The 20,000-nt window shown below is 44.7% G+C and overlaps 1 protein-coding gene across 1 annotated transcript in view; it reads left to right on the top strand.

Annotated features, from left to right (window-relative positions):
• nrp2b (neuropilin 2b) overlaps positions 1-20,000 on the top strand; it is a gene marked incomplete at both ends in the record, with an annotated part of 157,335 nt that overhangs the window by 22,080 nt on the left and 115,255 nt on the right. Inside the window, one exon of the mRNA XM_080752747.1 lies at positions 15,296-15,477. Within this exon, the coding sequence (XP_080608873.1) occupies positions 15,296-15,477 (182 nt within the window). The remainder of the gene's footprint in view (positions 1-15,295; positions 15,478-20,000) is intronic.

The following is a 20,000-nucleotide window of genomic DNA, read 5'->3' as shown; positions in this document are numbered from 1 at the left end:
TGAAAACCTGCATAAGTTAACGCATTTATACAATACGTAGAGGGGGTCCCTGCTTCATCTCTCTCTCACAGTTAAGGGGTCCTTGGCCTGAAAACATTGAAGATCCCTGCGGTAGAGGATAGCCTGGTGGTCTTTTATACACACTATCCTAACACTATCTTTTCAGGACCTATGTAATGTAGAATACTATTATGTTCTGACGACATTGATCACATGTACAGTATGTAGACTGTCTGACTGTCCTCTGAGGATGTTTGGACCCTTCTCTGCTCTCTCTGTCTCTGGAAGCAAAGTCTCTATTCCTAGTGTTTGGAAAGTACACACCCCTCCCACACACACACACACACACACACACACACACACACACACACACACACACACACACACACACACACACACACACACACACACACACACACACACACACAGCTGCTCAGAGGAAAGTGCAGAGTCAGGGTCCGTTGGGGGGCCGGCTCAAATCATCGTGACAGCTACCTCCTTCCCACCCGCCCTCTCTCTCTCTCTCTCTCTCCTCTACTCCCCTGCTCTCTGCCTCCCTCCTACCAGAGTGGCTTTTGCTACCTCTTTTCTTATCATCCAGTGCAGTGGTTCTCAACCTTTTCAGGCCGGGACCCCCAAAATAATCACATTTGAACTGGGGACCCCCCATCCTGACGAGCACTGTGTATAACACAGTTATATTGTGATATTGTGAAAATAGCAGATCTACATGATCACAACGCCTGTAGATCGTCTATTTTCACAATTTCTGCCTCAAATATTTGACACTTGGCCAGTGTTTAATTTGTCATTTTAGAGGTATTATTAATAAATACTCTATACACTTAAACTTTATGTTGGTTTGTTCATTGCTGAGTGAGAAAACAATGTTTCACATTAAGTTAATCATCTGGGGACCCCCAAATAATTTGGGGACATCTTTTTTTCCCTTCTCTTCTCTTCTCTTCTCTTCTCTTCTCTTCTCTTCTCTTCTCTTCTCTTCTCTCCTCTCGTGTGCCAACCATTTATAGCCCACATCATTATTCAGCATAGCGTTCCAGAAAGCACAGGCCTCCGTCCAAATGACACACTCTCTTCCTCCCTCCCTCCCTCCCTCCCTCTTCACCTCTGTCCCCCACTCTTTCGTTTTTATTATGTTCTCTCTCTTAACAGCCACCCCCCTCTGTCTCTCTTTCCCCTCTTCACTTCTTCTACTCTTTTCAACTCCCAAACTCACACGCTCTCTCTCTCTCTTTCTCCCACCTTTCTGTCGCTTGTTTTTGTCAGCTCATCTCTCACTCTCTCAGATCTGTTCATCTCTCACAGGCTCACCTCTCCTTGCTCTCTCCTCTCTGCTCCTCTGTGTCAATCCATCTCTTTAATATCCCCTCTGTCTGCCCCCCCCGCTCTCTCTCTCTCTCTCTCTCTCTCTCTCTCTCTCTCTCTCTCTCTCTCTCTCTCTCTCTCTCCTTCTCTCCCCCTCTTCTCTTCCTCTTTGACTTCACATCAGGGATGGGACAATATGAAAATGTCTTATCACGATGATTGTGACAAAAAGAAATCGTGATTTACGATATTATTACGATAATCAAAAATCCATTATCCTGGGGCGGAACATTTGCCCCAAAAAATTGCCGATCTAGATCTGCAATTTTTTGGCAAAGACATTTGATATTGAGTGAAAAAAAGGCTGTATCAAGTATGTTATTTATAGATCTGTTTTATGAATTATAGAGGGTTTAAGTGGTACCGGATATGCAGCTCGGCAAATAAAAGGTGAATTGATCCCATATGACTGAGGACGATATATCACGATAAATTAAATCTCCACGATACGATTATGGCGAGTGTTTTTTATCACGATAAACGATAATATCGCTTATCGTCCCATCCCTACTTCACATCAGATCACATGCTGGCCTGTGAGGTGCTATCATTGCATTACTGTGAAGGAAACACATGCACGGACGCACGGACGCACGCACGCACGCACGCACGCAACCACGCACACACACACACACACACACACACACACACACACACACACACACACACACTAAACATGCCATGGCAATGCAACGCAAGCATATATGCATTTATAGACGAGAAAGAGGAACGCACATGCAGTACAGGGAAGCAAACAATCACATACATCAACACACATTTGGTTACATATTATACCCTTTCTCTAGAGTTGAATTGACGCTGAGGATTCTTACTGTGCATGCATGCAAACAACACTCACCGATGCATGTTGAAAGTATGCATGGTAAGTGTGGGGCAGGGCTTTGAGTTAAGAAATGATTTATATGACAGCGTAGCCGAGGCTGACGATAATGGTTCCACTAATGATTTAGACCTTGCCTTTGTACTCTGCCTCGATCAATCATTTAACTACACCACGCCACATCACTTCCCTGTCCCCATTGCATCTCTCTCCTCATCTCAGAGGAGTTTAGCTTTTTATTGATGGTATTACAACAACGTCCTGCAAAAGAGATGAACGCGGAACTTATCAAAACAGGCCGTCACACACAAAGATGGTATGTGTGTGTGTGTGTGTGTGTGTGTGTGTGTGTGTGTGTGTGTGTGTGTGTGTGTGTGTGTGTGTGTGTGTGTGTGTGTGTACGTTACTGGAGACTTTTTACCTGTGAAACAAATCTCTCACGCGCACAAACACACACACACGATCATTCAAGCAGGCATGCACGCACGCACGCACCTGGCACAAGAGCAGCGTTAGTCCTCAACAACCCTGGACTCCTGGAGAGACAGAGAAAGGAAGAGAGCAAAAACAGATGGATGAGATGTGACACTGTAGCCCTAGGGGAGAGGGACACAGAGTAAAACACACACAGAGAGAGAGAGAGAGAGAGAGAGAGAGAGAGACACGGAGTGAAAATAAAATATGTATTGAGAGAGAAAGAAAGAGAAATAAAAAAGAGAGAGTGAGTGGTAGGAGAGGCGAGTAAGAGAGACGTTTGGCTATACCAGCTGTGGGCAGTTAGCAGCTGTCTGTATGTTTGCATTAGCGTCACAGAGACAGGTACACAGATGCAAGAGGGCCACGCTATAGCACCGCCATGCTTCCACGCTACATGCTAACATAAAGCTAGAGAACAAAGTGGACAGTGTCACCACAGACAGGCACAAGCACACATAGACATCAAAGGGGGCTTGAGCCCCTGCCCCTGCCCTTTTATCCGTCTGTAAAAAGTGCCCTCTCTCCAGACCATGAATGCAGTTTTTACTATGGTGAAAGAAATGCAAACGCGCTCTTTCCATGCCATACCTGAAGGCAGCGTTCAAGAGAATGGTTTTGTCACAACTCTCCTGAACTTGAATGCAGCATCTTGTGTTGAAAGAATTGCCCTCTCTGTGTAGAAATCCATGCTCTTCGCCACATCTCCAGTATTGCCTTTTTTATGCTTAGTTTAGTGTGGTATCAAGTAATGAAAATAGCCCTCTGCTATTTTCAATATTTTCACCAAAAGGCCCTTTTATAAATCTCAGACCCTGCCTCTCTAACATTCTCTGCACATCCCTGACCACAGCGGGTCTGTGGGAAGCCAGAGTCGGCTCTATGGGCAAAACCTACATCAGGGTGGGGTCTTGTGTGCCCCAAGCTGTCACGCAGAATAAAATGTTTGACGCTCATGTTGTTGGAAAAAAAAAAAAGATATAGTTATACAACTATCGTTATACAGGTGTGCCGCGGAGCCGCCAGACACTATTAGGACGGCATATTGATAGCTATCGCTATAGCAATGGCGCGCGGCATGAAACGGTGCTTTGAGCTTAATGTATATTCCAAGAACTAATCTTCAAGATAACAAGATCAGTTCTTCTCTGAAAAACGACACATCACACTACAGACAGTATAGGCTTTAGGGTTTGGTCCTACAGATGTTCTTAAGTCTTTTTTTCTCATCTCAGCTCAACAGTCATAGGTTATACACACACACACACACACAAAGACAACCACGCGTGTACCGTACGCACACGCTATACAAAAGGTAATGATGATAGTATCACGGCTCTGACTTACAGACACTCCCTGAAGGTCTACCTGATCAATGTCTGTTACTGTAATGACTGTGTGTGTGTGTGTGTGTGTGTGTGTGTGTGTGTGTGTGTGTGTGTGTGTGTGTGTGTGTGTGTGTGTGTGTGTGTGTGTGTGTGTGTGTTTGTGCGTCGGTAAGCGCACATTTTGTTTGAAGGACTGACCCTGATCAATGCCTGTAATGAGGAATCGATTGGTTGTCTTGGAGACTGTTGGGGGGGGGGGGGGGGGGGCGCACACACACACACACACACACACACACACACACACACACACACACACACACACACACACACACACACACACACACACACACACACACACACACACACAGTGTCCATCTGTCTGCAGTAATAGGCCTATTACTTGATAACAGTGAAGTCAGTCATTCTCCTCACTCTCTGTTAACTGCCTCACTGACAGACTGACTAGGCCTGCTCTTTCTTAAACACACACGCACGCACGTGCACATACGTACACACACATACACACTCACTCACGCACGCACGCACACACGCACGCACACACACACACACACACACACACACATACACACACACTTATCGGCTGTTCTCTTGACAAATAGACTGACCGGGACGATTTTCGCTGACATGAATTGTCCCTCCTCGCGGGTCAGATAAGTGTGTTGAGTTCTGCTGCTTTTCCACAAATTGTTTTGTTGACTTTTCCTACACTGGGCAGCAGCACTATAGTACGTTCTGCTGTACTGTGCCATCAAGCATTTTATAGTATGCTATCCAAATGATATACATTATTTTTGTCTGGGACTCAATTTTGCGCCTGAGCCCGCTGTGGGTGAATTGAAAAAGTTATCAATAGAATAATCGCAAAGAAAATAATCCATAGTTGCAGCACTAGTCCCCCATCTTAGCTGCGATCCAAAGCAAACGAATATATATATCTGGTCTGTTGTGGATCCTGACCCTGTCATTGGATAAGCCATGCATGCGTTGTGTTATTGAATGAAAGGCTGTGTCTGAGTCAGCAGAGCACAAAGTTGCACTTCCTTTGAGAAGCATGTGGTTTCACTTCTCCTGCTGGGAAGTGAAAGCACTACAGTCCCTCTAATCCCAAACCAAAACATATACAACAAGTTGAACTAGGCGAGCCTAGTTTTACCTGGATGTAGGCTACTGTAATATCAATTCGGAAAAAGTACTCGGATGTTTTACTTAAAGTAAAAGTACGAATACTGCAATGTAGAAATACTAAGAGTAAAAAGTCCGGAATTCACTTGATTAACTTGATTAAAAAGTACAAAAGTATTGGTATCAAAATGTACTTAATATATGTTTTGTGTTAACAATCAAAATCTACAAAGTAACTAGTAACTAAAGTTATTAATTGGTGTAAAGGTAAAAAGTAGCAGACTCAGAATAGGGCCCTGTGTCAACTAAGTATATATTGATATATTAGTTACAGTATTATATAGTCATATAGTTATAGCTGACCACTATAGATTATGCGTTGGGATACTGCGTGGTCTGCCGATAATAAGCCATAATTATGTACAACTTGTGCCAATCATTTTGTGTCATATACCAAATAAATGTTTATTATTGCACCATAAACAGCTGTGGTACAACCAATGTGCCTGTACGTGATCTCATCTTGCCTCTAGTAAACCGGCGGCGCTGGTAAACTGGAAGTTGAGTCATTCCTCTCAAGAACTCTGAATGAGTTTATTTTTGCGAAAGTCGTCTGTAACCTGAAGGACTTTATTCCTGCTCCACTTGACTTCCCCACCGGTGCAATTATCCAGGCAGCTGAATTCACACTAAAAGCTCCTTCCACATTATAGCGGCAGAAATGTTGTTCGTTCACAAGGTCATACACTATACGAAAACCATGCCACGGGCGTAAACTACGTAGTGATGGGTGATGATTAATATAGCGTTAGGATCCTGGCGCTGTACCACGTTTTTTGCCGTTTCGCAAAGATGCACAGCAAAATGCCCTCTTTATGTCGTGAGGTCGGGGCGGCTGCTTTCTACTGCAGTGTTTCAGCAGCGGTGACCCTCAAAATAATCATATTTTAACTGCCCTAGGAGCACTAAGGGTTGAGGCATAACATTTTGTATAACACGCTTGGTTCTATTGTGAAAATAGCAGATCTACATGCGCGTGAGAACATGTAAAACAATGTTGCACATTAAGTTAATCATCTCAAAATAATTTCACAGGTTTGAGAACCGCCGTTCTACAGTTCTGGCACAGTCATTTTCACGCAATCAGATCCACGGGGAGCGTGAGCGAAGCTCTATAAACTTTAGTTAAAAAAATGTGTGTCTATTGATTTATGGAGACAACGGGGTAGGAAGTGGGAAACGATTAAACACTTAACTGACACCCGCTGGAAAAACAGATTGCAAAATCCCGCCCAAATTACTAGCACACTCCAGAGCCCTGTTTCTGTGTTTTCTGTTCTAAAAGCTTGATGGGGAGATATGATTGGAATGATACTAGGGATGGGACGATAAGAAAATTTCACATCACGATTATTTTGACCAAAGAAATCGTGATTTACGATATTATCACGATAATCAAATCCATTATCCTGGGGCGGAACATATGCCAAAAAATAGCCGATCTACAATCTCACAGCGCGTTGCAACGCGACACGATAAATTATTTCTCCACAATACGATTATCGTGTTTTTTATCACGATAAACGATAATATCGCTTAGCGTCCCATCCCTAAATGATACTCTCACAGTGAAATATGAAATGCCCGCACTTCTCTGGCTACATGTGGCATAATGGAGAAGCATACATGTGGGAAAGCACCTTGGCTGGAGTGATGTCACCCATGCGTGTTTCAGGCGTGAGTCAGTCACACAGTCTTGTCAGTCAGTCAGATAACCACAGTCATAGACTATTATGGTCTGGATCACCCAGGGTCCGGCAAAATACATAAACATAAATATGAAATCAAGCCAACGCTGTCTGCATGTGGAAGGAACCTTTACTTATTTATCCAATTAAAATAAAAACATTCACATATAGGCTACGACTAAAATTCATGAACTTGGCATCACTGAAATAAATTATGAATAAGATAATAAATGGGTGCTGTGTGTGGAGTTGTAAATTAGCGGATCTTATCTCTCTGGCAACTTTCATTCAGAGTGTCGTAACGAAGATCGTTGTTGCAGCTTTGCTTTTGCATGCAGATTCCAACAAAATGTGTATACCCAGCGGTATTGCAGCTGTTGTTACTCATACGAGGCGTATGAGTAGACTCGTATGCGTATACTGCATACAGACATACACACTCTGCATTAGAGCGCTCAGGCACCGCTCAAAAGGCTTGTCCATGCATGTTGTCATTGACAAACATTGTATTTAGGGTGACCAGACGTCCCGGTTTGGCTGGGGTTTGACAATCGCACGCAATAAAGTGTGTGTGTGTGGACGGACGCTTTTTTGGGTGGGTTGGGTGTGTTAGGGTCCTACTCCTACACCGTCAGCTGTCCCTTTTACACAGAGCGTCAGTTGGGCTTCTTGTTGACTACTAGTACCTCCACTGCCAGCTCATTTAATTCTGTCCTAATAAAGCTGTTTTTATTTGTTTTGTAAAGCGACTTTATGAGTACGATGAAAAGCGCTATATAAGTTTGATGTATTATTATTATTATGTATTATCACAGGCGGCATAACGCTGTCCCCATTCCGTGTCAGTACCTCCACACCGGAATGATGACAGGACATCCCCGGCTGTTTAAAGGGCCTAATATCTCTCTCTCTCTCTCTCGGGCTACACAAACACAGTCATGCACTATTACTAGTCTGACCTGGTTTCAACCCTTTTCAGTGGCGCGTGTGTGCGTGCGTGTGTGTGTGTGTGTGTGTGTGTGTGTGTGTGTGTGTGTGTGTGTGTGTGTGTGTGTGTGTGTGTGTGTGTGTGTGTGTGTGTGTGTGTGTGTGTGTGTGTGAGCGAGCGAGCGAGCGAGTGAGCGAGTGTGTGTGAGTGTGTGAGTGAGTGAGCGAGTGTGTTGCAGACGCCCTGTCTGCTCGAGGGGAACCCCCTGATGTTTGATGGGAATGTGCAGGTGTGAGAAAACAGCTCCCAACCTGGAGAGAGAGACATACAGAGGGGCGGGGGCGTGGGAGGGGGGGAGGGATGCCATCTGTATCAATACCCAGACCTGGTGGGTTGAGCAGCTTAAGGCCTGATTTATATACTTGGTCGTACAATGGTGTTGCCTGCAGGAAGGGGCAGCAGTGACTCAGGGGTAGAGAAACCGTCATTAGAACTCAGAGGGTTTTCCGATCAGGTTCCCAGTTCGATCCCGTGCTCCCCCAGAGTTAGTGTCGAAGAGTCCTTAGCAAGACTCTGAACCCCTAGTTGCTCCTGGTGAGCAGGTTGGTGCCTTGCATGGTTTCCTCTGCCGTCGGTGTATGAATGTGTGTGTGAATGGGTGAATGTAATGCACAATCTCACAACCATTTACCCAAATAACTGATGATGAACTACAAATGAACCATAACCCTGTCATACACGTTATGCACAGACGCAGACACATAGGCCTACGCTGCGTCATGCGCGCACGCATGCGCGCACACACCCACACCCACACACACACACACACACACACACACACACACACACACACACACACACACACACACACACACACACACACACACGGGTACGTACAGTATACACTAAAGACACATTTGCATCACGCAGCCTAATAGTCAACTCTAACTACAGCAAAACAACCCGCAGCTGCCTTATGCCACGAAGAGCCTCGCTCTGGGCAGAAACCCAGTTGTCATTCTGGGAGAATAATCCTTAATCCCCCATTAGAGGTTCCATCTATTGAAATATACATAACCACCCTGATGACGCATTCTGCATTGAACATTATGTTCATAATAGCTCTGAAAGTTAACTTTCTTTCCCTTTTTTTCTTCCTTTCAGAGTTATAAGTTAATGCTCTGAATTTCTGCTGTTCATACCCAGATGGATTTTTCCGGGGGAGGGAGCAGCAATTGCCCTGGTGATTATTATATCATAAATCTTATTAAATTGGCAAGTCGCCGCTGCAGCGAAGCTATATACCGTCCCACTTGTTTTTCTTTTTTTCCACAATCGAAACCGAATGAGAGATGGAGAAAGGAGAGAGGGGGAGAGAAAAGAGAGAGGGAGAGAGATGACAGCGTGGAGCCGTTTGTTAAAAGCAGCAGCAGCAGCAGCATCCCTCCTACACAAGGAGGGATCAGAGACCTCACACCCGCTCACATCAGCAAAGATAGATCTATGCGTACACATAGCTACGGGCGCTGCTGCATGTGTGTGTGTGTGTGTGCTTACTCACTCAGAGGCAGAGTTATATCGCCTCTGTCGGTATGGAAACCTCATATGTCCAAAACCGTTTGTTTCCAGGATTCGAATGCAAAAGGAGCAAAAATGAAGGCTTCAGCGTTAGTTTATGCAGTCTAGCCCCGCTCAGCTGTCAGTCAGCTCTTTTCCCATTCCTCATTCACATATCTGCTGGTCATTACGTCACAGTCATACTGTCATACTCCAATCAAAGCTCTCGTTCAGTAGGGAAGGCTCCTTTAAATACAACTCGTTTTCTCTAGCATAAACCATTCATGCAATAACTGGTTTTAAAACTACTTTGACGTGAGTGTTCCCGACTGAAGTGGCAGATTTGCTACTTTTGATGCTTTTGTGTGATGCTGTAGCATATCGTCGTTGTCGGGTGGGAACCTCGTATCTCCAAGTTTAAAATGTGTATGTCCTTTCGCAAAGTAAAGCCCTGCTTCATCGTACCAAGCCGTCGCACAAAAGTAGTGAAAACAGCAGATCTACAAGCACACAACGCCTCGCACCTAGTTTAAATCATTTTTCAAATGAAAAATGCAAAACGGACGGTTTTGGACATACAAGGTGTTCACCCGACAACGACGATATGCTGACTAGGGGCGTTTATTAAACAAAATGTAAAAAAAAAAACAAAAAAAAACGTTAGAATATGGAGTTAAGAGGTTTTTGCGTGACAGCAACGATATTGATTTCTGCTCCCTACTATAAAACACAGGGAGGAGAGTAGGAGGGAGAGAGAGCGAGAGAGAGAGAGAGAGAGAGAGAGGAGGGCAACACCTGTCTCTGTCTGTCAGAGGGAAGGAGGGAGGTGGCCACCGGTCTCATGTTCTGAGTTCTTTCTCTCTCTCTCCCTCTCCCTCTCCCTCTTCCTCTCCCTCTCACACACTCACACACTGGCGCGGTGCCACCGGTTATGTGCTTGACAGGGAAGGGGGAAGAAAGACACGAGAAACAAAGAAAGAAAGGGAAAAAGCAAGAAATGTAAAATGTAAACGGAGACGCAAAAGAAAGAAAGAGAGAGAGAGAGGGAGACGGGTGTCAAACAAAGGCTTAATGTATCTGTAGAGTGGTGCTTAAACAAAGATGTCATTTTCTTGGGGGGGCTGGGGGGCGAGAGAGAAAAAAATATCTGTCATGTTTTTCAAAGAAAAAAACTAGACGAGAGCTGGCACACACACACACACGCACACACACACATACACACACCGCGTTGTGACAGATTGCGTCACGGTTTCGCCCGTCGTGGTGTCGGCTCACCGCAAGCACGCGCCACGCCGACACAAAGCATGATGGGAGAGCAGGAGGCGTGTGACCCGCGTTATGTTCCAGGGCTCACTCACCTGTCATGTCGTACAGACGCACGGAACAATACTCACACACGCACGCACACAGGCACACACACACACACACACACACACACACACACACACACACACACACACACACACACACACACACACACATACACACACAGGCACGCGCACACGCGTGCACGCACTCACACACAGGCACACACACACTCAGTCATGTACCTGTTCCTACCACTTGACAACCCTTTGTAAAGCTATCGGTTTCACTAGCCTTGAATCCACTCTATTATTGTCCGCTTTCTGCAAGCCTGTCATACTCTTACAAAGCGAGAGGTGACACACACACACACACACACACACACACACACACACACACACACACACACACACACACACACACACACTGGCACGCACATGTGCGCGCACGCACACACTCACTCTCTCTTTCTTAAACTATATTTCCGCCGTCTGTAATTGGATTTGCTGTGTTTGTGCGTTTATGCATGTGTGCGTTTGTGTATGCGTGTGTGTGTGTGTGTGTGTGTGTGTGTGTGTGTGTGTGTGTGTGTGTGTGTGTGTGTGTGTGTGTGTGTGTGTGCGCGTGTGCGTGCGCGTGCGTGCGTGTGTGTGTGTGAGCGTGCAGACAGGATTAGAACATAACACAGCAAAAAGATCAAATAAACCCTTTGCTTGACCTGGCCCTGCAGGTCAGCTCAGTTCAAAACACTGGCCTAGTCAGTCTGTCTGTCTGTCATAGTTACTGTGTGTGAGTGTGCGTGCATGCAACGTGCGCATACATCACATGCATGCTCTACTGTATATCCCCCAGCCCAGGATTTAAACCTTTGAAGATTTTTGACATGCCGTTATGCGGAACAGTTAGAATTCCACTCAAAATATTATTATAAACAATCTAAAAATAAACGATACCATTCTAGGTAATAATTCCAAAAGAAATTAGCTCAACTAGAATAAAATAAAAAAAGATTGTTTATTATCTTCCTCCCTCCTCCTTTCAGTCATGGTTGTCTGTGGAATTTCCTGGCAGGAGCTATTTTGGAGGCAGGCAGGTGTCCAGGGTCCAGACAGGGAGGCTGCCGTGGCGTCTCCTCCTAGTCATTCACAACCCTTTGCATCCCAAGGACCCCTCAGTTTGATGGGCATTACACCAGTGGTTCTCAACCTTTTCAGGCTGCGACCCTCAAAATAATCATAATTTAACTGGGGACCCCCCCCCCCCCCACACACACACACCCTGACGAGCACTAAGAGCTGAGGCATTACATTTTGTATAACACGGTATATGTAACATTTACACACAACGCCTCGATCGGCTATTTTCACAATTTTGTTTTCATGTAGGCTATGTATAAATTATTATGACTTTTAATTGGAGTCAAGTAAAATATTGTGCTCTCAAAACCATTAACATACAGAAAATGTGTTGGGCCCGGGGGGGTCATTTAGTTTTTCTTTGAGGACTTGGCGGGCCAGATTGAGATAGTCGAAGGGCCAGGGCCGTATGTTGCACATGCGTGCTGTAAAGGTCCATTTGGTTCCTACTGTAACTATCAGTCATTTAGCCGAGGACCCTCTTGAACCACCCCAAGGACCCCTGGGGGTCCCATATTGAGAGCCGGTGTCCCACAGTAAAGGGAGAGACTATGACTATATGGAGCTAAAGCGTTGTTTAAGTAGAGCAATTTATGTCCCAGCTTTGACACGTCTTTGATTCAGATCCTCGACTGGGGGTTTAGTGCGGCCAGACGCCGCGGGGCCCCAAAGGTCACCCGGGGGGGTTAAGTGGGGTCAGAGAACAGAGGGGTCCTCTAGAACTAGGCCACAACATGAATCCTATTGATCTAGTTGTAGACACGTATATTGATCACCACCGCGAGTATCAGTACTAATCCCTTCCTAATTCCTGCACGGCTCGTTTTTCCACTGATAATAAAGTGTGGAAGCGTCGGTATGAGATATTTCTTCAGATGTGAGAGTTCTTTATTCGTTAATAGAGGCGACATGGCTCTTGGGTATAAGCGTTCCTCGGGCTACTTTGACTCTCTGTAACATGAGCTCTTGATGGTGTGAAATAAACCATTGTCATAGTGTCATATTATCGCCTTGTATATCCAAAACTATTACTTATTACTTACTACTTACTTAAATGTAGAAAGGAAGCTGTGTTCAAATATAGTTATTATTTAGTTAACAAGTTATTCTTGTTAATACTTTTCGTTGTTTAAATATTTATAAAACCCACTGGGACATTTATGAAAGCAACGATATGTAGGTGCAAGTCATTTTGTATATGCAGTACTATTGCTCATACTAGTATCGCAGTTGTTGCTTATAGGTAAATTATAAACACAAACCAAGTTGAATGTGAAATGCAACGAACAAGTGAAAGCTGTTGCGGTTTTGATGTTGGCCATTATTACCGCATGTGTGTTATTTCTTCTTTGGAGCGTGAAAACCAACTCTCCTCCTGACGTTTGAAAGGGACTCGCAGAACAGCCCTAACAACACCTTTAACCTGGCAGGAAGCCAGGGGAATCAGAGAAGATTAGTTAAACCTCCATTGATCTTTACTCACGTCTAATCCTTCCACAGCATCAAAGTCTCAGTCTGTCATGTATATTCCACTCACAGTCCCATGACAATATGATGATCATAAGGGGTGCTGTGCAAATGTAACCAAGTGAGTCAATTTGATAACATTTTAACTGAATATAACCAGAAAGAGTCAACAACCAAAATGGTTGTTGACTGAAAATCAGAAAAAGCAACTGAAGACTGTAAAGTTTATCTCCCACCTTAACTGGGATTTATTAATGTTCAAACATCTAGACAAAATGTGAAAAATGTTGATTATTTCTTTTAACATTTTAACAGCGCTCATCTTGTATGGGAGTCCCTAGCACAAAATGCTTTCTGATGGGAGGGGGATCTGCGACCAAATACATTTCAAGTTGGCGGTTCGTGGACATGAGAGAGCCTGAGAACCAGACATCTATTCCACTAATGTAATAGAGAGTCATTTGGTCTGGAACATCAAGACGAACATGAAACACTTCGGGGGTTCATCCAGAGGTTGATCACTTGTGGCAGACCTGTGGCTCGAGTCTCCTCCGCCCGACGCTAACGTCTTAACCTGCACAACATGAACCCCGGCTCATGCATGTGAGGTGGATTTGCTGGTGGCGTTTATCCGGAATAGCACAATAGTCTGCCTTGTTTTCCACTATCTTCTGTTTGATGTGTGATGCAGATTTATGGCTAAAAGCGTCCAGGGCTTAATGCCAGATCTCTTTCAAGATAACATATCATTTACACATGTGATTCTAGTAAGTGATGTACAGTGGTTGTGTGGGGCTCCTTAAGCCAGTTCCCTGGTGATGCTTTGAACTGAGCCGCACACATGACATCCACATCGCCATATATACGCAAGAACATGCATTGCAATGATGATGTTTTGACCTCCTGTCATACTCATACAAGAAATAGTCGCTCTTACGAGATCACAGCTTGTCACACAACGCATCGCTTTGGGAGCTTGTAGCTCAGCTATTTTTGATGAATATATTGGGTTAGGTACTGAGTATATCAGGGATGGAAAGTAACTTTGTAAACTACTTGGTACCTATATAGAGAAGAAGGAGGGGACCAAGTACAGACCCCAGTCCACTGTCAACGAGGTATAAAATAGGTCTTAAATGGTTCAAGTTTTGCTTGTGTCATAACCTTGGTCTAGCTTGAAACTATAATGTTCTTCTGGCTTTTGAAGTATACACACTCAGTTACATATCTAGGCTTTTACCTATTTGTTTGTATCTTATGTCTCTGTCCAAATCTCCTCTACCTACTGATAAGTGACTACTAGTAGGTAGACATCAATCATTGCTTTCTCTTTTTTAATTGACCCAATGGGAGGCATATTATGAAGCTAGAAACAACAGAGTGAGATAAATGCAGCATTCCAACAACAGTTGGGTGACAGCAGCTGTTGTTGCTTTTCCCTGTGTCTGTACAAGCTTGCCGTTATGGCTCAACAGTAGAGGGGTCAGCGCTGGCAGGGGGCACCCGGGTTCGACACCTATAGGCAGGACATGAAAGTTACGGCCTGCAGCTTTTAAAGAGGCATGCAGTTGTCGACGGACTCAACTTGGCTAATTGTTTGACTCAAACCTGCAACCTTTTGGTCTTGCGTCTAGGAGAGTCTCTGGGATCGCAAGGGCACGCTGGCCAAAGATGTATGTCGAGTAAAATACTGGCAGTGGTTCTCAAAGTGGGGCCTGGGGACCCCCAGAGGTCCCCAGTAGAAGCAGTTAATAATAGTGTTGTCACAATTATTTTTGTACCACTTTATCTATTCTTATGGTGTAGCCTACAACATCTACTATTTTTGAAAATCTTTGATATATTTCTTTTACGAGATCTTTCAGATTTGGGGTCCGTGTGGCCACATACATATCAGTTTGGGGGTCCTTGACTTGACTAAGTTTTGAGAAGCACTGATTTATGTAATGTAATGTAATCCTATGTCTCCCTCCTCTCTCCAGGTACGACTACATCGAGATCCACGATGGGAACTCGGAGACGGCCGACCTGCTGGGGAAACACTGCAGCAACATCGCCCCGGCGCCCATCATCTCGTCCGGCCCCTCCCTCCACATCAAGTTTGTCTCCGACTACGCACACCAGGGGGCGGGCTTCTCGCTGCGCTACGAGATCTTCAAAACGGGTGAGCGGAGCTCGATGCTTTTTGTTGCGTTGCCATTTACATGAACAAAGTCACTCTCGAGTCCTCAGGGGTCACTTTTCACTTTACACAACAGCACAGTGTTTTATTAAGTGTTAATGCATTTCGTCGCTGTCGGGCAGAAACCTCGTATCTCCAAGTTTCAAGTGTGTACGTTTTTTCACCAAGTAAAGCCCTGCCTCATCACACAAGGCCGTCGCACGAAAGTATTGAAAACAGCCGATCTACAAGCACACAACGCCTCGCATCTGCTTGTAGATCTGCTGTTTTCACTAGTTTAGTTCATTTTTAAAATGATAAATACAAAATGAACGGTCTTGGACATACAAGGTTTCCACCCGACAACGACGATTTGTAACTCTGTGAGTGCATGTACAAATAATGCAGGACTTTAGGAACCAAATGGACACTTTGTGGGGTTCGATTGGGTTACATTTGCACTCGGCTCAGAGCTAAACGAACACTCAGGATTTCACAGTGCAGAGTCTGGTAATTAGAATCAGACTGGATGGTGCCAGAGGTAAGAGAGGCCGTTTGGGAGTCGGTAAAGGTCACCAGTTCGATCCCGAGCTCCTCCAGTCGAAGTGTCCCTGAGCACGACACTTAACCCCTAACTGCTCCCTGGTGTGCTCCCTCTGAGCGGCACGCCACGCTGGGTCACATGTAGAAGAGTATATTATGTCCCTTCAGGGATCATGCTAAATACCCTTACACTGTAGAATACAATAAGAACCATTTGACGCCAACATGTGAAGATGATACAGGAACATGTGTTATCATGTGTGACATAGGGATGGGACGATATGAACATTTCATATCACGATTATTGTGACCAAAGAAATCGCGATTTACGATATTATCGCGATAATCAAAATATTCCAAACGTTATCCTGGGGCGGAACGTTTGCCAGAAAATTGCAGATCTACAAGCTCACAACGCGTTGCGACGCATTGTGAGCTTGTAGATCGGCAATTTTTTGGCAAAGAGATTTGTTGGAGAGTGAAAAAAATGCTGTATCAAATACGTATATAATAAGTACGTTTTACCAATAGAGGGTTTAAATGGTACTGGATATGCAGCTCAGCAAATAAAAGGTGAATTGATCCCAGTGCATGACGGAGGACGATTTCACGATAAATTAAATCTCCACGGTACGATTTATCATTTATTGTTTATCACGATAAACAATATATATATACAATATATGCTTATCGTCCCATCCCAAGTTGATACAGGAACATTGTTTTATCGTTATGGTGCTGCTGTGACTTTCAGCAGTTGATGTGAGCTTAGCCACAGACAAAGAACATCCTGGACATGCACAACTCACATTATACCGCACAGTAAGACTTCACTCACCAAAGAGAAACAGATTATCTATAGCGAAAAAGCACTTTTGTGGACGGTTTGAGTCCTAACAAGGAATATTCTCCACTTGAGAGCACACTGTAAAATGTAATTTATCAGAGAGTTAACCACTTTAAACCCTCTATACTTAGTAAGCAGGACATACATTCCGCAGTTCGCCCTTTTTCCTCGCCACTACACCAAATCTCTTCGGCATCGTGAGCTTGTAGAGCATCTCCCCCAGAATAGGGCCGCACGCTAGGGCCTCCAGAGGTTAAACGGACACTACATTGTCTCACATGGAGTGCACCTCCATCATATTAGCGGCTGTGTTACAAGCAACTCACACATGGCGGTATACATGCTTCATTAGATGACCAGGGCTCTCTTGCCCGGGTCCCTGGTGGCGTGTCGTGTCGTGTGTGTGTTTGTGTGTGTGTGTGTGTGTGTGTGTGTGTGTGTGTGTGTGTGTGTGTGTGTGTGTGTGTGTGTGTGTGTGTGTGTGTAGTAGTAGCCCCCCTGAGACCTACAGGCTGTCCAGGCGTGACATCTCTCTCCTTCACAGACCTTTGTGTGTGTGTGCATGCGCATTCAGTGTGGTGGGTGTGTGCGTGCGTGCGTGAGACATGTCTCTCCTTCATGCTGCCATGGCTTGGCCACAGCGAGACCAATTGAGATCAAGGGCGAGAGACGCGGTGCCGAGGAAGTGGTGCCGGGCCCCCGCGGCCATCTTGTCCACTTCCCCCCTGAAAGCATTCTTCACATGCCCGCTTAATTGAGTCTTGATCCTTGTTCCCCTGAGACACGCACTCACACACACACATGCACATGCACACACACACACACACACAAACACACACACACACACACACACACACACACACACACACACACACGCACACACACACACACACACACACACACACACACACACACACGCACGCACAGGGCTGAGGTTACTAACACAACACGTGTGGTGACCAGTGTTTCGCGCACGCTGGCACCAGTCTGTTGGGATTTCTCGTGTTTGTGTGTGGGTGTGTGTGTGCATGTGTTTTGCGTTTGACAGGGTCCACTCGGTAGACGTTGAAACAACATGAGTGTCGGTGTTCACACCCTAGCACAGGGAGAGAGAGCGAGGGAGAAGCAAACACAAAGCACATTGGCTGTGGTTGAGATGTGTACAACAGGCGTGATGATGATGATGAACTAGGCTTTTATTGAAGCCATGTGCCAAGGAGGTTACTCATTATTTATCCGTATACACCAGTCAATTCACCCTTTGTCAGCCTTCTGGTTGGTCCCTGACTGAGCAACCAGCAGGCTCTTTCTCCCTTGTTCTGCCCTTGTTCCACCCTGGTTCTGCCTTACAGAATATGGTTGTTTTAGGGATGGGACAATATGAAAATGTCATATCACGACTATTGAGAGAAAAGAAATCGCGATTTACGATATTATCGCTATAATCAAAATCCATTATCCTGGGGCGGAACATTTGCCAAAAAATAGCCGATCTACAAGCTCACAACGCGTCGCAACGCGACACGCTGTGAGCTTGTAGATCGGCAATTTTTTGGCAAAGACATTTGATAGAGAGAAAAAAAGACTGTATCAAGTACATATATTATAAGAACCTTTTACCAATTATAGAGGGTTTAAGTGGTACCGAATATGCAGCAAATAAAAGGTGAATTGATCCCAGTGCATGACGGAGGACGATATCACGATGAATTAAATCTCCACGATACGATTATCGTGAGTGTTTTTTATCACTATAAACGATAATATCGCGTATCGTCCCATCCCTACACAGAACATCAATACGAAGCAACTGAAAAACACATTATTTAAATGTTAGTGGATGGAGGGACAGGATTTTTGTCCAACCAAGAAACAGCAACCAATGGGTGCGAAGAGTCAGAGAGAATGATAGTGAAGCTGCATTAACTGCTTTAGCTGGGGACCCCCTGGAAACCCCCTCAAGGACCCCTGGGGGTCCCCGGACCCCGCTGCTGTACACTGTTGTTCTGTTCCACTTTGTCTGTGAAATGTCTACTCGAGTCTATGAACCGGACGTTAAAATTGCACCTAGGGATGTTAGCAATTAATCGACCATCAATGAATTGCTAACAAGAACTTGGAAACATTTAAATGGAGCCGCATGCAGCCATTTAAATTCATCCGCAACAGACGTCTGAGATGTTTAAGTCTAAGGAAAATAAATACATCGAATTTCACTCAAACCAATTATGTCCGTAATCCATCACTTGTCTACTTCTGTTGTGCCGGAACACTCTACATCTGTTATGCACAACTAAACTTTTGGACACAGTTAAAAAATGTGTATCTCATAGCAACGCTTCAGTCACCTCCTCTCACTTCTTTCATGGACGAATTTGAACTCAATTTTGAGGTTAATTGTTTTTTGGGGTTTTCTATTTGGACTTCACATGGCATAAGAAGCAAGGGATTAACTGTGCAACGTAACTGAATGATCGCATGAAAGAGGGACTGCACACACGTCCAATCTGAACGGTACACTATGTGTTAATACGAACATTGTTTTATAAAAGTTATAGTGTTATGTTGAGAAATGTAGACCTTGGTTTGGGCAGAGGACACCTGGTTGACAAGTAGTGATGGCTTAAGCTCATTAGCACGGTATCTCCCTAGGGCTTATAGGGGGCCATCCATCTTTAGAGGGGATTCCTACTGTCTTTCAGGAGAGGTAAATCTCTGTGGTTTGCATCTCGGTAAGGACATAAAATGTACGGATTGGCAGCTTTATGGTGAACAGCTATCGATTGTGGAAATTCCTTAACATTTGCATCCCTAATTCTACGTTTGCTAACCTGCATGTATTATAAAGCCTGTCATTGAATGGAGGTCAGAGCCGAATGGATCCCTAGGCACAGACTGTTGACTCCCACGATTTGGAAATGCTCCCGTCATACAGTCTGGGGAGACTAGGTCTAATGATGAGTATCCGGTTAAAGTGGAAGTGAAGCCTCCTCAACACTTCCGTTTCGTTTTTTTAACATCGCACACATTTATCCTAATACAAATAAAAATCATCTAAGCATACTTCGCTGGTTGCTTAAATAAAAATGCTCATGCTCTGAGCTGATCAGGTGTGCATATGACTTTGTTTCCTATA

The sequence above is a fragment of the Nannobrachium achirus genome (genome assembly GCF_963921795.1).
Source record: "Nannobrachium achirus genome assembly, chromosome: 22".
Classification (NCBI taxonomy): domain Eukaryota; kingdom Metazoa; phylum Chordata; class Actinopteri; order Myctophiformes; family Myctophidae; genus Nannobrachium; species Nannobrachium achirus.
Note: the sequence above shows the minus strand (reverse complement) of the source record. Positions and strands in the feature narration are given on the sequence as shown.